The following is an 18,560-nucleotide window of genomic DNA, read 5'->3' as shown; positions in this document are numbered from 1 at the left end:
TTTTTTTCAAAATCATATTTTTTTTTCTCCAAATCTAATATAGCTGTTTGTCGCGGTGATTACTGTTGTGTAGCGGCCTATATATGCCATTTAATGTCTATTTCTCATCCGATACGATTAGATGCGAGCTATATAATAATATAACATGATTCGCATGCGCGCTATGCCATTATGTCCAGCGCTGAACGGGTCCAGCGCTGAACGGGCGCCTCACTGGGAACTGAACAGACAGCATCGATCAATGAACGGACTCCACATTACGTTAACTGAAGTTTGTTAAATTGTTTGGGATTAATGTGAGTTTTCAATTTTCTCTTTCCAGTTTTACCCTTTTAAAAAAAATATATCAATAAAACAACGTCATTTCTATAACCAGGGGGGTGTTCCATCGACGTCGCTGGAGGAAAGTCTGGGCTTGTTTTGACAAGTCTCGCGAGATCTATCAAGCTATGCCTGGACCTTTTTAAGAGTCTCGCGGGACTTGGCGAAGTGGGCCTAGGTTTTCCTTTGGCGACGTTGATGGAACACCCCCCAGGTCTCGCTGGTTGGGAAGGCATTTTCGTTTAGCTGCCTGTCAAATCATACTTAGGGGATAGCCCTGTAAGCTCATACGGGTCTGTATGTCGTCCTGAAGACCGGCTGTTAGATCATATAGCTGAAGTTTGTCTCCATCTTACAACACTACTTTACATTGTTAGCAGGCTCATAAAACAAGCCGTGTTAGTTGACTAGCGATGTGTCATTGATTTTCGACAACGCGGAAATGTATTCACATTTTTCGAAAGAAAAGTCAAAGCATTAGAAGTTTAGAACGTAGAACGGAACATCGCACGCGCGCGGAAAGCCACCGGCCCCGATTTGGCCAGAACTTTTTTTTTCCGTCAGGAGATTTTCTTTTTGTTGCTTGAATCCCTGGGCTCCCCCGCACACCGTGATTTAATTCGCACACTGTCTTAGTGTAAATGTTGTCCGTTTCGTTTGTTATCCTTGTTATTGTGCGATAAAGATAAGGCTTTTCGCTTCGGGCCACCATTTTCAGCTGGGCACCGGACACACACACACCCGTGCACGCGCGGCACTGCCCGAGAGAGAAGGACCCGCCCCCTTTGGTTAGCCTATAGGCTGGCTGGAGGGGGCGGGTCCTTCTCTCTCGGGCAGTGTGTGTGTGTGGGTGTGTGTGTGTTTGGTGCTCAGCTGAGAATGGTGGTGATTATTTTCACCGGACATTTTGTCCGACGAGTTTTCAGTTTGTCGGACTTCAACAAATGTTACCGGACAAAGACCGGCAATTACCGGTTAACGGAAACCCTGATGCACACACAGACAGACACAGACACACACACAAAATCTCTCTCTCTCTCTCTCCCTCTCCATCTCTCCATCTCCCTCTCTCTCTGTCTCTCTCTCTCCCTCTCAGTCGCTCTCCATCTCTCTTACCCTCTCTCTCTCTCTCCATCTCTCTCTCTCTGTCTCTCTCTCTCTCTCCGTCTCTCTCTCTCTCTCTCTCTCTCTCTCTAACATACGCTACTCTATACAGTGTCACCAAACCGAGCGTACACTCTCATCGTAGAGACAAACCCACATTAACCCAGAGACATTAACCCAGCCTTCCTCATCCTAGAGGAGGAGACGTGTGCTGCCCGTGTGAGACAGCTCCCCCCCCGGTCAGCTCGCCCGCCCTGCCCTTCACCGTGGCCTGCTCAGGTGCTATCATTTGTTATGTGTTAGAAAACAGCGAGAGAGTGTGACCGAATCCTCCGAGAGGCAGCAGGAGAGAGGAGTCCTCTCGGCTCCCAAACACATTAATTGCTTTGGCTCTCTCTCTCAGCAGGTGTAGAGCGCAGACTTGCTAGCAGAAACAGCGACGGTGGAAGTCAGAAGCGCTTGTGAGGTACCTCTGGGAGGGTTCTACCCGGAGCCTGCAGTAGCGGAGAGGCTCATTGTGATGCATGGAGCGGAATGAAGGGGGTGGCATCAAACACATATTAATTCCTCGTTTCTCTTCTGATCTATCACGATGGAGCCCAGCCCCCCTCCCGGCCCAGCATCTCCCATCTGCCAGCCAGCCGCCGTGACCTACGGAAACACGGAGATAGGGGGTCCTCCGCTGGGCGTCCGGTAGTCCGGCTTGCTCAGCACCCCTCTTAACCCTGAGTCGTCTGTCTGTCTGTCTGTCTGTCTGTCTGTCTGTGTCTGTGTCTGTGTCTGTCTCTCTCTCTCTCTCTCTCTCTCTCTCTCTCTCTCTCTCTCTCTCTCTCTCTCTCTCTCTCTCTCTCTCTCTCTCTCTCTCTCTCTCTCTCTCTCTCTCTCTCTCTCTCTCTCTCTCTCTCTCTCTCTCTCTCTCTCTCTCTCTCTCTCTCTCTCTCTCTCTCTCTCTCTCTCTCTCTCTCTCTCTCTCTCTCTCTCTCTCTCTCTCTCTCTCTCTCTCTCTCTCTCTCTCTCTCCCCCTCGCCCCCCCCCCCATGCCCACATGGCTGCCAGACTATCAGTTTGTGTGTGGGATCTTAATCGAATGTGGGAACATTGATTTATGCTCGGGTGTCCCACGGCCATTAAGGTAATTGCTTGATCACTTTATAACACCCTCCTGTGGTGACCATGGTGATTTGGCACCCCCCCCCCCCCCAGCTACCTTGCACAGCAAGGCCTTTAACCACATTACAGCTGGAAATCGAGTCGGAAATATCATCTTCCAGCCACCGCAAATTGATTTTATCCCTTTTTGACGGACTCCTAAAACCCTTTTAGTCCGCCTATTTCACCTGAGTTGGCCACGTGATCTATGAGAAGCTCCCGGGCTTTAATAGGCAATATCGATCGCCGTTTCGCTAGCCAGCTTCACTGCAGAAGGATGTGTGTCACCTTGTAATTCCAAGAGTCGAGCGCCGTTTGAGTGAGATCATGCCTTAGATGGTGTATTTTTAGCTGTTCGGGAGCAACAAGCCATCTGACCAACCAAAGTGAAAACTACAAACTTGGGCTGGAAGACGATGAAATGCAATCTGTTACTTATTATGATGCACCTGCGATACTTGACTTATTGTTTTTTTTTTCTTTTCATATTCATTCATTCATTTCTACACATCTCTAAATGTACAGGAATGTACAGATTGTACAGAAGCGTATAGTAACTGAACATTGTGACTTAATGTAATTAAGATAATTCAAACTAATTATTTATTTTCCACTCCTCTCAGCAGATGGCATTATTTCCCAGAGGGTCTTAGGATCTGTTCTAACCTTGTATCTACAGAAACACGCCAAACATGCTAACAATTATGTTAATAAAAGACGCTTTTCGAAAGCAACAAATTTACAGGCATAAAGTTGGCTGTGTACTCAGGAAGTGTCAGGCAACAATAGCAATAACTAGCATTCAAAACAACAACCAATCGAACACCTCCGTTAACTTTCTCATCCACCAGGTCAGGTGAAACAACACACTCACCTTCCTGTCAGGTGCTCTGGTGGCAAAGACGGGCATACGACAGGCCAGGAGAGGACACCGCACCATGGCCTTCCCTTCATCTTCAGCACAGAACCAACCTGGCGTGTTCTCTTCACCTGGAGATAGAGGGAGAGAGAGAGAGAGAGAGAGAGAGAGGGAGAGAGAGAGAGAGAGAGAGAGAGAGAGAGAGAGAGAGAGAGAGAGAGAGGGAGAGAGAGAGAGAGAGGTGACTCATGATGACTCGTAATTATAACCTGTGTCATTCAACTCGTTTTTTTCATCATCAACAACAACAACAACCAAAATCTTTCTTCCAGCATGACGACTGCCAATGGCCCCTGGCCTGAGCATAGATTACTTTTTCGTGCAATGACTGGTGGATAGATGATTCACTTACTTAGTCAAAATGTGATTTTATGTATTTATTGTAAGTCGCTTTGGAATAAGGCATCTGCTAAACGCCAGAAATGTAAATGTAAATGTAATTTTCACCACAGCTGAGACTTTCAATTCAACATTCAATTCAATTCAATAAACTCAATTCATCACCCCTGGGCAGGGGCAATTATTTCTGGCAGCCTGGTATCGCACTAATTCAGTAAACATTCATAAAATAAATGATGTGTGTTGCAGAACTGATCTCAATTGGCGTCACTAGATATGATAGATTAATCCTGAATGGAGATTTAAACATTCATATCAATAAGAAGGATGACCCCAAAGGCATAGAGCTCTTGAACCTACTGGACAGTTTTGGACTTACACAACACATACACCAAACTACGCATCAACATGGCAACACCCTGGACTTGGTAATAACAACAGGGCTGAACATTGATAACGTATCAGTACATGAAATGCCTGCTATCTCTGACCATCACTGTGTGTTTTTTGATACTAAGCTAATCTTAACAAAGACTAAAACAGAAATGGTAGTTAAAAGAAGACTCTTAGAGGCCAATGCTGAAACACAATTCTCTAACATTATGAGATCAATATTGAGCCATGCAGCGACGAATACTCTTTACATGAGATGGCCCTAAATGTACACAGAACACTATCAACTACGTTAGATATGGCTGCACCCCTTAAGGTTAGGAAGCGGGCAACTGATAGAATCTCCCCATGGTTGAGCAATACCAGTGTTAATGACAGCAAGAGGAAATGTCTGGCAGATGAAAGAACATATAGGAAAACTAGGCTGACAGTTCACTGTGATATTTACAAAGATGTGATGACTGCCTACAACAAAACAATATGCCTGGCTAGAAAGGATTATTTCTCCATGATTATTACAGAAAACGCTAGTAACTCTAGAGTGTTATTCTCTACTATTGACAAGCTAATCAACACTGCCCCCCCCCCTTCGCAGCCGTCAGCAACAAGATGCGAAGAGCTTGCACTGTTCTTTAATATATATATTCATCTATTAGAGCCAGCATCACCCCTGATGCAAACATAGTCAACATCAGGAAAACAAAAGCAACAACTATGAGTGAATTCACCTGTACTACACTACTGGACCTCTGTAACACTGTCTCTAAATGTAATTCCTCCACCTCCTGCCTTGAACCTATACCAACAGCATTCTTCAAGCGGGTGTTTGATAGTGTCTCAAATCATGTCCTGAAGATCATAAATACGTCGCTTCAAAACAGCTGTTGTAAGACCGCTATTAAAGAAACCCAACCTCGACGCCGATGCACTGAAAAACTACAGACCGATATCCAACCTCACATTCATTAGTAAGATACTTGAGAAAGAAGCTTCACTACAAATAAACTCCTTTTTTCAAAGAAAACAATGTCATGGAGGAATTTCACTCAGGTTTTAGAACATATCACAGCACTGAAACTGCTCTTACAAAAATAGTGAGTGATCTCAAGACTAAACTCTGATGCAAATAAGGTCTCAATTCTCGTCCAATTAGATCTAAGTGCAGCGTTCGATACGATCGACCATGATATCCTAATCAATCGTCTTGAAGACTTAGTTGGTCTTTCTGGCAGCATGTTAAATTGGTTCAGAACATACATTACAGGGAGAAAGTTGTATGTCAAAATTGGAGATCATGTGTCTGAGAACTATGACAGCGACTTTGGAGTTGCACAAGGGAGCTGCCTTGGTCCACTACTATTCTCACTATACATGTTACCACTCAGGGACATCATTGGAGAGCACAACGTATGTTTCCACAGTTATGCAGTTATGCCGATTTCTGCTAAACCAAATGATACTTCAGCTATAAACTCCATTACAAACTGTCTTCTAGCAATAAATAAATGGATGAGCAATAACTTAAAACTGAAGTCCTACTGATCGGCCCTAAAGCAAAAAGGGAAATGCTGTTTAATAATCTATGGGAAACTGACATCATGGATTAACATGGTGACGAAAACATAATTCTTCCACCTTAGACACATTGCTAAAGTAAGACCACTTATAAACCAAAAAGATGCTGAAAAACTGATTCATGCCTTTGTCTCAAGCCGGCTCGATTACTGTAAGACACTTTTTACTGGCCTTCCTAAAAAAAACTACTGCAAGACTTCAGCTCATTCAAAACTCTGCAGCTCGACTTTTAACTAGAACCAAGAGGAGAGAGCACATCCTAGCAACTCTGCACTGGCTGCCAGTAACATGTAGGGTTGATTTTAAGGTCCTCCTCCTTATATACAAAGTACATTGCTAAATCCTCCTTATATACAAAGTACATTGCTATATCCCTTGTCACCTATGTGCCCTCAAGAACACATCTATTGCAGGTTTTTTAGAGGTTCCCAACAACAGTCAGAAGAAGATCGGGAGCGCAGCTTTTGCCAACTATGCCCCAAAGCTTTGGAACACATTACCTTTAGAGATCAGGGAAGCCAGCTCACTAAATATTTGTTTAAAAGAAAGCTAAAAACTTACTTCTTCAATATAGCCTTTAACTAGCTCATCTGCACCTACCTACTGCTCATTTGCCAGCTACTGCACTTAAAATGTTTATCTCAAATATATATTATTACGCACAGAGCACAGGTAGGCCTACAATACTGTATGAGATATGCAATGATGCTAGCCATGAGCGGTGAAGGAGGCGAAGCATCGCTTTTCGGAGAAGCTGCAGAAACAGCTCTCTGAGGGGGATTCCGCCTCCGTCTGGAAAGGCCTAAAGACCATCACCAACTACAAACCCAGGTCCCCGCTGATGTCCGACAACCTCCCCCTCGCTAACGAGCTGAACGAGTTCTATTGTAGGTTTGAGAAAGAGAGGTTCCCGCCCACCCCCGCCCTCTCCCTCCACACCCCCCGGCTACAACCACCACCCCCGTCCCCCAGGGGGGCCAATGTCCCTCCTGCTACCCCCACCCTCCCCCCTCCCCCCCCTCCCTCCCCCCTCCTCACCCGCCCCGCCCACCCCCACCCCCCTTTCCCCACCCCCTCTCTCTGTCACAGTGCGAGAGGTAAACAGACTGTTTAAGAGGCAGAATCCCCGGAAGGCAGCTGGTCCGGATTCCGTCTCTCCCTCTGTCCTGAAGCACTGCACCGACCAGCTGGCCCCGGTGTTTACCCACATCTTCAACGCCTCGCTGGAGCTGTGTCACGTCCCAGCGTGCTTCAAGGCATCAACCATCATCCCCGTCCCCAAGAAGGCCAAGGTCACAGGCCTCAACGACTACAGACCCGTCGCTCTGACCTCCGTCGTCATGAAGGTCCTGGAGCGCCTTGTCCTGGCCTACCTGAAGCTCATCACGGATCCTGTGCTGGACCCCCTGCAGTTCGCGAACAGAGCCAATAGATCCACGGAGGACGCCGTGAACATGGCTCTGCACTACGTACTAGAACACCTAGACACTGCAGGCAACTACGCCAGGATCCTGTTCGTGGACTTCAGCTTGGCCTTCAACACGATCCTCCCACACATCCTGGAGCACCAGCTATCCCTGCTGCAGGTGCCGGTCTCCACCTGCAGGTGGATCACGGACTTCCTGACTGACAGGTCTCAGTGGGTGAAGCTGGGGAAGAGCATTTCCAGCTCCAGGACCACCAGCACGGGCTCCCCGCAGGGCTGCGTCCTGTCTCCAGCACTATTCTCCCTCTACACCAACAACTGTGTCTCCCGCCACCCCTCGGTCAAGCTCCTGAAGTTTGCAGACGACACCACCCTGGTGGGCCTCATCTCCGGGGGGGACGAATCTGCCTACAGGGGGGAGATCGAGGGGCTGCAGAGCTGGTGCAGTTTAAACAATCTGGAGCTAAATGCTCTAAAAACAGTGGAGATGGTGGTGGACTTCCGAAGGAAAGCAGCCCTGCCCCCTCCCATCACGCTGGGAGGTACCCCGGTGGCCTCCGTGGAGTCATGCCGCTTTCTAGGCATGACCATCTCCCGGGACCTTAAGTGGGAGCGGAACACCGAGGCCCTCACAAAGAAGGCCCAGAAGAGGATGTTCTTCCTCCGGCAGCTGAGGAAACTCAGGCTGCCGAGGTCCATGATGGTCCAGTTCTACACGGCCATCATAGAGTCCATCCTCACCCACTCCATCATCACCTGGTTCCCTGCTGCAACGACCAAGGACAAGGCCAAGTTGCAGCGGGTGCTACGTTCAGCAGAGAGGGTGATCGGCTGCCCCTTGCCCTCCCTCAACTCCCTGCATGACACCAGGGCTCTGAGGAGGGCAAGGAAGATCATGGCAGACCCCTTCCACCCCGGCCACGGCCTCCTCACCCTGCTTCCCTCTGGAAGAAGGTTGCGGCTGCCTAAGGCACTGAAGGCCCGCCACAGGCTCAGTTTCTACCCCTCAGCCGCCAGGCTGCTAAATGACTCTGGCTTCCCCCTCCCCCCCGCCCCCAAGTCTGCCCAGGACTGAACTGGACTCACTGTAAAAAAAACTCTGCCCTGCACTTTACTTTATACCACACTATCCAATGCACTGTTGTCTGTCCTGTGTTGTTGTTGTGTTGTCCTGTTTTTTGACATGTGAAAAAAGTATAAACGCACTTGCTGTGGTGACGAAGCAAATTCCTATATGTGTAATGCATAGTGGCAATAAACGTTATCTCAATCTCAATCTGTAGTCTAGCATCATCAGCATGAGTGTAGCCTAGCATCATTAGCATGAGTGTAGCCTAGCAGGGGGGGGGCAGGTATCATTCGTACTGCCGATGCTAAGCCACACCACTGAGGCAACAAGCCTTTAGAAGATAAACAACAACAGCAAGAGTCCGTCACCAGGAAGCAGAAGAAAGCCAACCACTGGATTATAGCTCATAGTAGGAGGGGAGGATTGGCTGGCAGAAGCACCCTCTGTGTACACACACTCAAACTCTAAAGCAGGTGCACCCCTCACCAGGCACGGCACATATCTGCCAACATCTCTCCATTAAGTCATTTAGCAAATTGTCAATCGCAACTAACTAAAGCAATCAAACAGCCGGTTTTAATTAACTCTGTGTGCTTCTGCGCGCATATCGAAAAGGCAATAGGCAACCGAAATAGCGATTTGCTATTCCCCGAAGTGTTATCAACGCGGTGTTAAAGCCTCATTTGGGCCAGAGAAGTGCGACCCGTTTGTCGGACAGGAAGTGTTGTTTATTGGCTGCAGGTTCTGTGTACGAGACACTTAAGGGCCAATTAGACGGGTTTGGTTTCAGTGACTCATACTACTTTACATACGGTTTAGGATTTCTACACAGAAGAAATAAAAAACGGAATAAATTTGCAAGTGTAAGCTGTGTAGTTCAAGGCTGGAAGTTGCACGACTTCAACATACAATATATAAACATACAAAAGAAGCACAAACGAGTACATCTAACACCTTGTCGCTGGCCATTAGCACAGAGGCGCACCATGACACACTTGCTAACTGGAAAAATAATTTCTCCGGAAGCTCAGTTTGAATTGTTTGATGAAATGTTCATAAGCGGATTCAACCGTGGCGTTCTCATTAACACAAGATGACCTCCGAGACGTGAATCAATCTACGCAACGGTGTAGAATGAATCAAATCCACAGCTTACCAAAAGACTATGAGGTCAACTATAGTCAATAGCGGAGGCACCTTTTCATTTCATTTTGTACTGAACTAAGATGAGAAAGAGCATAATCCTTGAGTCTGTCCTTGGTACAGCCTTGTGGAAAGGAACATCTTTTGACAATAACGGGGAAAAAAATTGAGAAATAATCACAGGCTGGTGTATAATGAGATGTGTGTGGGAGCAGGGGGGTGACGGGTCAATTGGTGTGAGCCAATGGCAGAGTCAGGATAAATTCCATCTAAATTCCAGTCAATTAATTCATCGAGTACATGTCTAAATCAATGGACAGGAACGGGAATAGAAATAGTTTGCAACAGACTTAGTTTCTCTGTTTCTTATTCAAATCAGGCTTGTGTTTCCAGTCTTGCGGTGATGAAGATTAATCTGCAGAGCATAGCGGTCTATCAACCCCGTGACACAAAGGGCAAAGTTATAGACTAATTAAATGTACCAGTGCAATTGATATTTTCGCCCCGGATCGATGGAAGCGTGGGATTTTCTTAATTAAATCCGTGATAATGTTTACTCATCATAAACATTTCGCACGTTTGGAGCGCGGTGAGATATCGAGATAATCGTTTATCGTCTGACAGATTAATTTCAGGGCTAAGCAAATTCCTATCAAGCAAACGATACAGACACTTTCCAGCATAATGTTCCGTGTGGAACCTTGGACCCGGGGGGGCTTGTCTCCCGCGGTCCCCTCCTCTCCCCTGTGGCCTGTCCCTCTCTGCAGGAGGCGAGGGAGCGAGGGAGCCCTGTGGGAGGATGGCCCGGAAGCACAGCCTAAGGCGGGGCGCACTGATCCGCTGGCAGAGAAGTGAAGAGAGGGAGTCTGACATAGTTAAGAGATAGCAGTGTAACCGCAGGCAACCCCCCCCCCCCCCCCCACCCCTCCCATCCCCACCCCCCACCCCGCCTGCCCCTCTACTCCCTGCCGTGGGACTGATTGCTTGTCTCAATCATCCTTTCCACACTTTACCCTTTTCAACCTCTCCATCTCTATCTCTATCTATCTCCCCTCTCCTTCTCCCTCTCTCTCTCTCTCCCTCTCTCACTCTCTCCTTCTCTCTCTATCTCGCCTCCATTCTTGACATTTAGCAGACGCTTCTTCCACCCGTCCCTCCGTCTCGGTCCTCTCCGTGGTGTCGTGACTCCTCATCTCATGTGTTGGTTGGTGCGGCTCGTGTGGGACGTTCTCCTCCCTGTCATCTCTAACATTTCTGACTGGAGCTTCTCCATCCTTCTAAAGTACAACTCTCTCTGCAGTGTCTGAATACTCACCCACACACACACACACACACACACACACACACACACTCAGGCAAGCATGCACACACTTACACACAGCACACACACACACTTACACACAGTGCACACACACACGAGCACACACTTACACAGAGCGCACACACCCACACTCACACACTTACACACAGTGCACACACTTACACAGAGTGCACACACGCACACGCACACACGCACACACACACACACACACACACACCATCTCTACAACAGAAGAGGCCCTGTATAACAATCTCTGCAGCCTCTGAATTCACACACACACACACACACACACGCACACGCACACACACACACACGCGCGCACACACACACACACACACACACACACACACACACACACACACACACACACACACACCATCTCTCCAACAGAAGAGGCTCATAACAACAGCCAGTAAACATGGGCTGCCGTCTGGACCAGCGCCTGAGGTGTCCTATTACCAGTGTGCTTGATGCACTTTGAAAGCACACTTACCTCTCAGTGGATACCCTGCTTTTGCATCGCATCATCATATCTAATGTCATAAACACGTTCGTTTGTGTATGGTCATTTAGGGGCGGGAATCGGGAAAAATAGGGCTTTCAGCAGAACTGTAGTGTGTCCAGGCCGCCTATTGGGTAGTGTGGGTTGTGGGGGGTAACAGGAGGATAGACACTATACTATACTATACAAGGATGAGTGTATCTAATATAATAATAATATATGCCATTTAGCTGACGCTTCGATCCAAAGCGACTTACATTGCAGTGAGTACCTACATTTTTCAGTATGTACGGTCCCAGCGGGAATCGAACCCTCAACTTAAGCGGTGTTATCGCCATTGCTCTACCAACTGAGCCACAGAGGATCTTATCTGCATGTTGGGGGTAACATGATAGACAATGTTACAAGGATGAGTCTATGGGCATAACAGGACAGACACTGTTACAGGGATGATGAGTCTATAGGTAAATGGACTGACTTATATAGCGCCTTATTCCAAAGCGCTTCACAACGGCCTCTCATTCACCCATTCACACACACATTCACACACCAATGGCGGCAAGCTACCCTGCAAGGCGCCGGCCCGGCCCGCTCACTGGGAGCAATTTGGGGTTCAGTGTCTTGCCCAAGGACACCTCGACATGTGGTCAGCCGGGGTTCGAACCGCCGATCTGCCGACCTTGCAATCATTAGACAGCGGCTCTACCTCCTGAGCCACAGCCGCCCTCTACAGGCATGGTCATAACAGGACAGACACTGTTGATAACAGGGATGATGATGATGATGTTGAGTCTATCTAAGAAAACGAGTTCTTGTGATGTCTAATCTCTCGCTAAATCATGCATGAGCACATTCGCTATTTGGGGCATCATCCATTTGGGAACGAGCCCCGGCTCAGTAGAGTGGTGGAGTGTGGAGTGTGCTGACGCAACAGTCATCCCCCCCCCTACCCCTCTCCTCCCCCCCCCCCCCCCCCCCCCCCCGCCCCTCTCCTCCCCCCCCCCCCCCCCCCCGCCAGCGTCTCCCCTGAGCTCACACCCGGCGCACAGCAGCCTCCCCCCCCCCCCCCCCCCCCCCAGCTCACACCCGGCGCACAGCAGCCAGGGCTGACAGGGAGAGAGTCTGGGTGACAGCAGGCCATCCGTGAAATGGCATCAACAACTCCCTTATTGTAATTACATTTGGTTAAATGGGCGAAAGGCAACGTGTGGGTGTAGTAATGCAATTAACATGTAATTGACATCCTGGCCAGGTTGAGGTAGACGGAGAGAGAGATTTCTTCTTCCGAATCTGAAGCGTGGAGAGAGAATCAAGGGGAAGAGAATCAAGGCGAGAGATAGCTTCCGCCGTGAGAAAAAACTGCATCTCAGTCTACTTTTCTCTGCTGATAACAGACTTTAGGCTGCCAGTGTAACAGATGCCGTGATACACAGCACAGACTTATTGGAATTGTATGAAATCGCAGAACTGCATTGGGCTGTAGCAGAAATAAGCTTTGGCGAACATATATATATATTATATATTGCGGGTTGAGACCTTGCATAATTAATGTTTAATCTCCGCAAGCACAGTGTGTGGGAGTGGATTTATTAGATCAGGAAAAAAACACATAAAAAAGATTATATGTGAAGATGCACAGACACACACACACACAGTGTATATGCACGCGCACACACACACGGACATACACACACACAATAGCAGACACAGATACACAGACAGACAGACAGACAGACAGGCAGGCATGACAGACAGACAGACAGACAGACAGACAGACAGTCAGACAGACAGGTAGACATACAGACAGACAGACAGACAGGCAGGTAGGCAGGCAGACAGGTAGGCAGGCAGGCAGACAGGTAGGCAGGCAGACAGGTAGGCAGGCAGACAGACAGACAGACAGACAGACAGACAGGCAGGTAGGCAGGCAGACAGACAGGCAGGCAGGCAGGCAGGCAGGCATACGAGAAAGTAAAAAAAAGAGCACATTAACAGTAGGCAGGTGAATTAAGCTAGGGGAAGGCATCATACTCTGTACAAAACAAGACCAAAACATTGCACTTTAAATAGGTTCCTGGAGATGTTTGTCACACTGTCTGAGCTGCGTCTCGCTATCTGTGTTCTGGGATCTTTCCACTTACAAGCACACACACACCACTTAGTGCCAGCCCAGCCTGTTATTTCCTCATCACCATAAACAACATTTCCAATAACCTGAGCTCGTGACGTGTCACGAAATTGGCATCGGGGAGAGCTATTGTTTGTTCTTGTTGTTGTGGTTATTGTTGTTGTTATGCAGACAGGCAAGGCAGTCCATTTGGAAAGAAAAAAACATCCGCTTCTCTCTCCTCTCCAGTAACGACTGAACGATCCAAGCACCAGGCAGAACTTCGGGAGGAAGAGGATGAAGAGGAGGAAGCGTTTGAAAGTGAAACGTCAAGCGAACCAACCTCTCAGCAGGGTAATGTGGCTGATCACAACGCTCTATATCGTTTCTCCCCAGTAAAGGGTTGAAAATACGCACACTAAACATTGCAGGGGGAGGCTGCCGGAGGTAGAAAAGCGGAGGATTGGCTCATTATAATGCATGGAACGGGATGAAGAATGGTATTACCCCCCCCCCCCCCCCCCTCCCAGCCCCTCCTGAAAACATTCGGCACAGACTAAAGCAGATACAGTAGTTCTATAAAAAAAAAACACATGTTCTTGATGTTAATCTGCCTAAGCACACCATCCTTCATGTCCCCCTATCCCAGCCACGAGGCCAATGGCGCCTTGTGTTGTTTTGTCTTTGCTTTGCTTTGGAGGCTCTATAGAGCCGATAATCCACCTCTCCTGCTGGGAGGTTGGGAGGGAATGAAGGGGAAGACCAGGAGAGGCAGGGGAAAGGGGGGTGCTGTGCTGGCCCGCGCTGGAGTCACAGGATCGCCCCCCCATCGTCCTCTTTGACCGATGTGTTTGATGCCTCTGTGGCTCTGTGGCTCTGTGGCCGAGGCTCGCGCGGGGGGGGGGGGGGGGGGGCGGTGGGTGGGAGGCGAGGGGCGGGGGTGAAGGCGCGCGGGGGGGGGGGGGGGTGTAGGGGCTTGTACGGTCTTTCTCCACTGGCGTATTCACAGCACACCTGCTATACCCCACTGTGACTGGCAGGACTGAAGTAGCGCGGGGAGAGGGGGGGGGGACTGTTGTCGTCGCTGCTCTTCTCCCCTCTCTCTCCTTTGCCACGGTAAAGTACTCGGATGTCCGTGGAGAGGAGAGGAGGGGAGGAGAGGAAAGGAGAGGAGAGGAGGGGAGGGGAGGGGAGGGGAGAGGAGAGGAGAGGAGAGGAGAGGAGGGGAGGGGAGGGGAGGGGAGGGGAGGGGAGGGGAGGGGAGAGGAGAGGAGAGGAGAGGAGAGGAGGGGAGAGGAGAGGAGAGGAGAGGAGGGAAGGGGAGGGGAGGGGAGGTTGGTGGGAACTGTCCTCTCAGGAGTGCCCATACTTGAGCGCGAGACACAAAAAGCTAGGTCGCTGGCCATCGATCACTGGAGCAGAGCTCGCTAGCATTGTCGTCGTGTATCCCTGGACACTCCTCTCCCGGGCCTCAACAACACAACGTTCGAATCGCATCTCTGGCCCACTCGTCCGTAACAGTGGATGTCCTGCTGTACTATTTCATCCGGTTCCAATAACTTCCTTTGAAACCTTTACGGAGCTGTGTTAACACCTCATCAGCCACGAGGGGTCATTTGTACTCGATCAAATTCCAGGACCACCCTTTCATGACTTTTCCTAGATATGTGCGTTCTACCACCACACAGGTTCCTTCCCTTTTCTAAATCACATCAGGATAAGCTAGCGTAAAGCTATTTTGCCGTTTTTCTGCATAGGAAGCGGCCAACTAGTGGCCGTCGTGTGTAAACAGCAGCTTGAGCATTGTAAAGAGGCTCTTATAGTTGGTAAAAAAAAAAGGCACGTCTGTTCTAGTGTTAAGGGCGGGAAGCAGGTGGTGTTGGTGGTGGGTGGGGGGGGGTTATTGAGAGGGGGTGCCTGAGGCAGAGACAGTCCATATACAGAGCAGTGGGAATCTAAAACGGCCCACTCCCCCGCAGGCTGCTGAGAGATGCCCTGCACAGCATACACAAAGAACCCTGGAATGGAGTGTCTGTAATGGGGCCGGGGGCCGGGGGGCCAGGGGGCGGGGGGGGCACTCGGGGTGATGGGGGACCGGGAGAGATGGGGAGAGGGGGAGGACACACGCTTGTCGCCATCACGGTCAAATGAGGATATTCATATCCTGTGCACTGTGCACGGGCATGCCGGTTTCCTCAGCACGGCGTACGTGCATTATTTAACCTCCCGACAGACAGACACACTGGAGCTGGAAGGTGCCGGAGAGGAGGGAGGGAGGGAGGGAGGGAGGGAGGGAGGGGCGATAGGGAAGGACAGGGATGCCCCCTACTGGAGAGGGGAGGAATGGCAAGTCTCGATCGACATCTTCAGAATGTGGGTGTTCATGCTCAGTGCTTAGATGCTCACACCCCCCGCACACACACATAGACGTACATACACACACACACACGCACACACACACACACACACACACACATTATCCAGAACACACACACACACACACATTATCCAGAACACACACACACACACACATACACAAACACACACACACACACATACACAAACACACACACACACTCACACACACACACACACACACACATTAAAGCCCTAGGCTAAACTGCTTCCAGAACTCATAACAGCTGAATGAACTGAGCAGAATGAAGGTACAGCAGACCCAAGAGTGAAACCCAAACCCAGAGATAAACACTCCAAACCAGCGCTTTGCTTAGAGCGCCTAAAGCTATGAGGCATCGAAACCCGTTTAGAGTGTTTAGAATTTGAATGGTGGACAATGGATTCCAATGCGCTCCTATGGGGGGGTTCAGTCCACTCCACTCTAACTCAAGCAAAGTGTGTGTGTGTGTGTGTGTGTGTGTGTGTGTGTGTGTGTGTGAGGTGCTTACGCAGGGCGATCTTGGCCAGGTGGAGGCGGTTGACCCAGGAGATCTTGCTGAGGGGGCTGGGCGTGTTGAAGACCACCATGAAGCTGACGGGGCGGCCCGACCTGCAGGGGAACACACACACACACACACACACGTAAATACACACACACACGTAAATACACACACACACACACACACACGCGTAAATACACACACACACACATAAATACACACACACACACACGTAAATACACACACACAAATACACACACACACACGTAAATACACACACACACGTAAATACACACACACACACACATAAATACACACACACACACACACACACACACGTAAATACACACACACACGCGTAAATACACACACACACATAAATACACACACACACACACGTAAATACACACACAAATACACACACACACACGTAAATACACACACACACACGTAAATACACACACACACACACGTAAATACACACACACACACACACACGTAAATACACACACCACACACACGTAAATACACACACACACTAAATACACACACACACGTAAATACACACACACACTAAATACACACACACACACACGTAAATACATACACACACACGTAAATACACACACACACACATAAATACACACACACACAAACACACACACGCAATACATAAATAAATCAATTAATAAATCATTACATAAAACAGCTCTAAACCCTGCTCTGCTCTGCTCTGAACTATGTGGACATTGTTGACCCATTGTTGTTGTAATAGTGTGAGAATCCCAGACATGGAAGGGTTGTCATGGAGACCAGGGCTTTATGGGGCTTTATGGGGCTTATTCATAATACCAGAGAAGACGGAGGAATGAGGGGTCAGGTGGGCTCTACAGTAGAAGGGAGGTGAAGACTGCAGAATGAGGGGTCAGGTAGGCTCTCCAGTAGAAGGGAGGTACAGACTGCAGAATGAGGGGTCAGGTGGGCTCTACAGTAGAAGGGAGGTAAAGACTGCAGAATGAGGGGTCAGGTGGCTCTACAGTAGAAGGGAGGTAAAGACTGCAGAATGAGGGGTCAGGTGGCTCTACAGTAGAAGGGAGGTAAAGACTGCAGAATGAGGGGTCAGGGGTCAGGGGTCAGGTGGGGGTCAGGTGGGCTGCAGAATGAGGGGTCAGGTGGCTCTACAGTAGAAGGGAGGTAAAGACTGCAGAATGAGGGGTCAGGTGGCTCTACAGTAGAAGGGAGGTAAAGACTGCAGAATGAGGGGTCAGGTGGCTCTACAGTAGAAGGGAGGTAAAGACTGCAGAATGAGGGGTCAGGGGTCAGGGGTCAGGTGGGGGTCAGGTGGGGTCAGGTGGGCTGCAGAATGAGGGGTCAGGTGGGCTGCAGAATGAGGGGTCAGGTGGGCTGCAGAATGAGGGGTCAGGTGGGCTGCAGAATGAGGGGTCAGGTGGCTCTACAGTAGAAGGGAGGTAAAGACTGCAGAATGAGGGGTCAGGTGGGCTCTCCAGTAGAAGACTGCAGAATGAGGGGTCAGGGGTCAGGTGGGGGTCAGGTGGGGTCAGGTGGGGTCAGGTGGGCTGCAGAATGAGGGGTCAGGTGGGCTGCAGAATGAGGGGTCAGGTGGGCTGCAGAATGAGGGGTCAGGTGGGCTGCAGAATGAGGGGTCAGGTGGCTCTACAGTGGAAGGGAGGTAAAGACTGCAGAATGAGGGGTCAGGTGGCTCTACAGTAGAAGGGAGGTAAAGACTGCAGAATGAGGGGTCAGGTGGGCTCTACAGTAGAAGGGAGGTAAAGACTGCAGAATGAGGGGTCAGGTGGGCTCTGCAGTAGAAGGGAGGTAAAGACTGCAGAATGAGGGGTCAGGTGGGCTCTCCAGTAGAAGGGAGGCAAAGATTGGCAGGTCAAGCTTTGTCCATATGAATTGTGGTTGAAAATCCTTTCTAATCTTTTTTTTCTTTGGCCGACGGATTTTGCGGGAGTAGAATTTGGAAAAACACCACCTCAGCTTTTTTACAGTAGGAGAGAGTTTGGTTATGACGTAAGGATTTGGTTCAACTGTTAAATGGTACGTCTAGGAGAGGGAGGAGGAGAGACGGGAGGAGGCGGAGGAGAGAGAGAAGGGGGGAGGGACAGTGAAAAGGAGGAGGTGGAGGGAGGAGGTGGAGGGAACGACAGGGAAAAGGAGGAGGTGGAGGAGGAAGAGGAGAAGGTAGAGGGAGGAGAGGGAGGGAATAGAAGAGGGAGGTGGAAACCGAAGCCGCTAAAACAGCCTATGCCCCCCCCCCCCCCGGGCGTT

The 18,560-nt window shown here is 49.5% G+C and overlaps 1 protein-coding gene across 1 annotated transcript in view; it reads right to left on the bottom strand.

Annotated features, from left to right (window-relative positions):
- arhgef10la (Rho guanine nucleotide exchange factor (GEF) 10-like a) overlaps nucleotides 1-18,560 on the bottom strand; it is a 123,451-nt gene that overhangs the window by 70,256 nt on the left and 34,635 nt on the right. The window contains exons 15-16 of the mRNA XM_080545679.1: nucleotides 16,275-16,375; nucleotides 3,449-3,564 (exon numbers count right to left, since the gene is read on the bottom strand). Of these exons, the coding sequence (XP_080401805.1) occupies nucleotides 3,449-3,564; nucleotides 16,275-16,375 (217 nt within the window). The remainder of the gene's footprint in view (nucleotides 1-3,448; nucleotides 3,565-16,274; nucleotides 16,376-18,560) is intronic.

This window comes from Nansenia antarctica, assembly GCF_963989245.1.
Source record: "Nansenia antarctica genome assembly, chromosome: 15".
Taxonomy (NCBI): Eukaryota; Metazoa; Chordata; class Actinopteri; order Argentiniformes; family Microstomatidae; genus Nansenia; species Nansenia antarctica.
The sequence above is the reverse complement of the archived record's forward strand: the minus strand, read 5'-3'. Positions and strand labels throughout refer to the sequence as shown.